Source organism: Leishmania braziliensis, chromosome 33 (genome assembly GCF_000002845.2).
Source record: "Leishmania braziliensis MHOM/BR/75/M2904 complete genome, chromosome 33".
NCBI lineage: Eukaryota > Euglenozoa > Kinetoplastea > Trypanosomatida > Trypanosomatidae > Leishmania > Leishmania braziliensis.
In genome coordinates this window covers 785,803-789,104 of record NC_009325.2, presented here as the reverse complement: position 1 = coordinate 789,104, position 3,302 = coordinate 785,803, and the positions used below count along the sequence as shown (strand labels likewise).

At 61.6% G+C, this 3,302-nt stretch overlaps 1 protein-coding gene across 1 annotated transcript; it reads right to left on the bottom strand.

The window, feature by feature from the left end:
- Positions 1-158: 158 nt before the first annotated feature.
- Positions 159-1,577, bottom strand: LBRM_33_2100 (putative peptidase M20/M25/M40; the record flags this gene model as incomplete). Its single annotated transcript, XM_001567928.1, has 1 exon — positions 159-1,577. One exon carries the CDS (start codon positions 1,575-1,577, stop codon positions 159-161), a length of 1,419 nt encoding a protein of 472 aa, XP_001567978.1.
- Positions 1,578-3,302: the final 1,725 nt, after the last annotated feature.

The window sequence follows — 3,302 nt, the reverse complement described above, 5'->3', positions numbered from 1 at the left end:
CCCATGACGCGGCCTCTTCCCCGGGCGGCGTTTCCTCGCGGGCTTTTTGCGGGGGGTCGCCCGTTGTTGCCTCCGGGCTTTCTGGGCGTGCGGGCCTGTTTGTCTTCTCCGCGGGCAACGCGGGGTGGGGGGCGCGGCAGGCCCCGCCTGCCCGGCGATCATCGGGGCGCCAGGAGGAAATGCGCGGCAACAACGTGGCTGATGGCGAGCGTGAGGCCTTTCGCGTACCCGACGTGCAGGAACTCGTTGGGGCCGTGCGCGTTGCTCTTTGGACCGAGGACGCCGGTGACAATGAACTGCGCTTGCGGGTACATTTTGGTGAGCGTGGAGATGAATGGTATCGCGCAGCCCACGCCTTGGTACGCCAGTGGGTTGCCGTACGCCATCTTGCTGCCCTCGTTTAGCGCGTTCGAAAGCCACGGCTTCAGCTCTGGGGTCGCGCAGCCGTCGCCGGGCACCTCGGGCTCAAACCAAACCTTGGCGCCGTACGGCGGGTTCGTCGTGAGCAACTTGGCCATGGCCTGGGTCGCCTTTCCGGAGTCCACCAGCGGCGGCAAGCGGAGGGACAGCTTCAGTGAGGTGAGCGTCCGAATTACGTTGCCGGCAATCTGTGGCTCCGGCAGATTGGCGCCCGTCACGGTGAGGCTCGGCTTCCAGAAGTTTCGCAGCGCCAGCTCCACATTGTCACCCGGCTCCGCCGACACACCATCGGCCATGGCAAACTGCTGCTTGAATGGCACGGACTTCATCGACACCATGGACTTGGCAACGTGGTCTGGAATCTCGCAGTGGGCCTCCGGGAGCAGCACCGTTCCGGTCTTCGAATCCTCAACTCGGTCCAGCAATTCGCGTGCAATGCGGAATGTGTCCGGCACGACACCGCCGGCGACGCCGCTGTGCATGGCCTCCGTCAGCGTCTGCACGTTCAGCACACCACCCGTCACACCACGCAACGACGTCGTCAGCCACAGCTGATCGTAATTGAGGGAGCCGCTGTCCAGGCACACTATCAAGTCGACGTTGCCTATGCGCTCCTTGCACTGCGCCATGTAGTAGTCAAGGTCGAAGCTGCCGGATTCCTCGCACGCCTCAATGACCACGACCACGCGACCATGCGGAATGCCGTGGCGCTGCAGTACCGAGACGGACGTAATGGCCGAAAAGATAGCGTAGCCGTCGTCAGCCGCACCGCGGCCGTACAGCTTGCCATCGCGCATCACCGCCTTGTGCGGATCAAGGCCTTCGGCCCACGGACGGAGAGGCGGCTGCTTATCCATGTGGCCGTACATGAGGACGGTGTTGTTGGTCCGTTCCGTCCCAGCTATCTCGACTAGGAGGAAGGGCGTCCTTCCCTCGACCTCCATGAACTCGTAGCTGAAGCCCAGCAAGTTCTGCCCCTTCACCCAGTCGATTAGAATGTGGAACGCCTTCTCCATGAGCCCGTTCGTCGCCCAATGGGGGTCGAAGTCGGGGCTCTGGTTCGGTACCTCAATGTAGGCGGAGAGCGCGGGAATGATAGAGGCGTCCCATTCGGCCCCCACGGCCTTTTGAATCACAGTCCAGTCGCAATCGCTCATGAGAACAAGTCAATGTGCAGTCGTATTATACGCTAGGCAATCGAGAGAGGAAAGACAAATAAAGCACAGGGAAAGTAACTGTGGTATCTGGGGAGCGGTAATCTGGACAGGGGAGGGGGCACGCAAGAGGGGGGGGGGGAGGAAAGAATGTCGGGTGTTGACAGAGGATTTCGTGTGTGCATGTGTGTGTTATTGATACCAGCTTTGCACGTAGACGGAAGGCTGGCCGTGCAAGCCGCAGTGCAAAACTCTGCGGAGTTGCTGAAAGCGACACGTCCGCCGTTTTCTCATTTGCGCGGCAAACCTACTGTTTGGCGGACGGCGCTTCTTCACAAGACATGATCGCATGACGGAACGCAACCCTTGCGTGTTCGTAGAATCAGCCCGTAGGTGTACGTGGCAAACCGGCAAAAGTGCACGTGTGCATGTGCGTGGCCGCTTCACTTTCTACACCCACGAGTCACGCAGGTCCTCTACCACCGCCAGCTCCGAAACAAAGTTAGCCAGGGATAGGCGCGCTGGGAGCGTGCAATGAATAGCGAGGCAGCGAGACCCATGATGGTTTGCCGCGCTTGCGCTGCTCAGCAACGACGATCCATCCGCCGAAGCCACTGCCATGAGGCCAGCAGGGAGGCGATCCGTGAGCGCGCGACCCCGCTTGCTTAGCGGCCACACACGCGCGCGTGGGCCGCGTGACTTGGCAGCGTAGTCGCGAGCTGCTGCCGTCTGGCTCGCCAGATCCAAGTCCGTGGAGAGGGTAAAAACGGTAGCGTTGCATTCCAGTGCTGTCTTGGGGTGGCCAACTACAGGGCCCGCGGGGGGCTCTGGGAAGGATCGGCACCACGGCCGAGCGGCGCGAGGGTAGCCGGTGGCCGCTATCAAGAGCGGGCGAAACGCTGTTTCGTTTGCCTGCGTGACGGCGGAGGGAGAGGTGTGCGATTGCCGCGACCGTTGTGAGCGACGCAGAGGTGAGCTGTAACAATGGTCCGATGTAAACCCCAGCTGCGCTTCGATGTCGGCGAGGCTTTCACACCCCACGGATTCACTGCTGGTGTCCAAGACAAGCGGTACCGCGATGTCATGAACACTGTAGTGAGCTGCCTGCGCTTGGTTGTGGACCACCGTTACCGACGCGCTTCGTGCTAGCGGCGAGGGGGTTGCCGACCTTGCTCCACCGTCTCTTGCTTCTTCAGGTTGGAGGACAAAGTCGCCGGGCTTCGGTGCCGCCGCAAGCAGAACGTCACGACGTCCGCCCGTCGCCATGGCGAGCTCCCGAAGGCGGAAGCTCGCCAGCACGTTCCATACCAGATCGCTCTTCGCGCAAACCATGCGTCGCCGTATCGCCGCCGGGACCTCGTGAATCCACCCCGCCTTTTCGTCCCTTTTCTTTGGTTCGCCTGCCCCGCCGTGCTCCGGTCGGCGGTGGGGCCCCCGGAAAAAACAGTGTTTGCCGGATTTTTGAGACCCCCGTTTTCCCCACCCTGTTCGCCTCAAGGGTCCGTGCTGTAAATTTTCCCCCTTTCGGCGGGGGGTGGGGTGGGAGCCCGCGGCGACCGACACGCATAACAAATTTGAGTCGTTGGGAATTTCGAAATCCCTTTTTTCCGCTGACCCCGTTTCCTGTGGTTACGGGGTCCTCGTCTTCCTTCGCTTGCCGGCTTTGTCTGCCGTATTTTCCATCGTTTTGTGGCGGGGGCCTTTTGGGGGCGCATTTTTTTTGCCCCC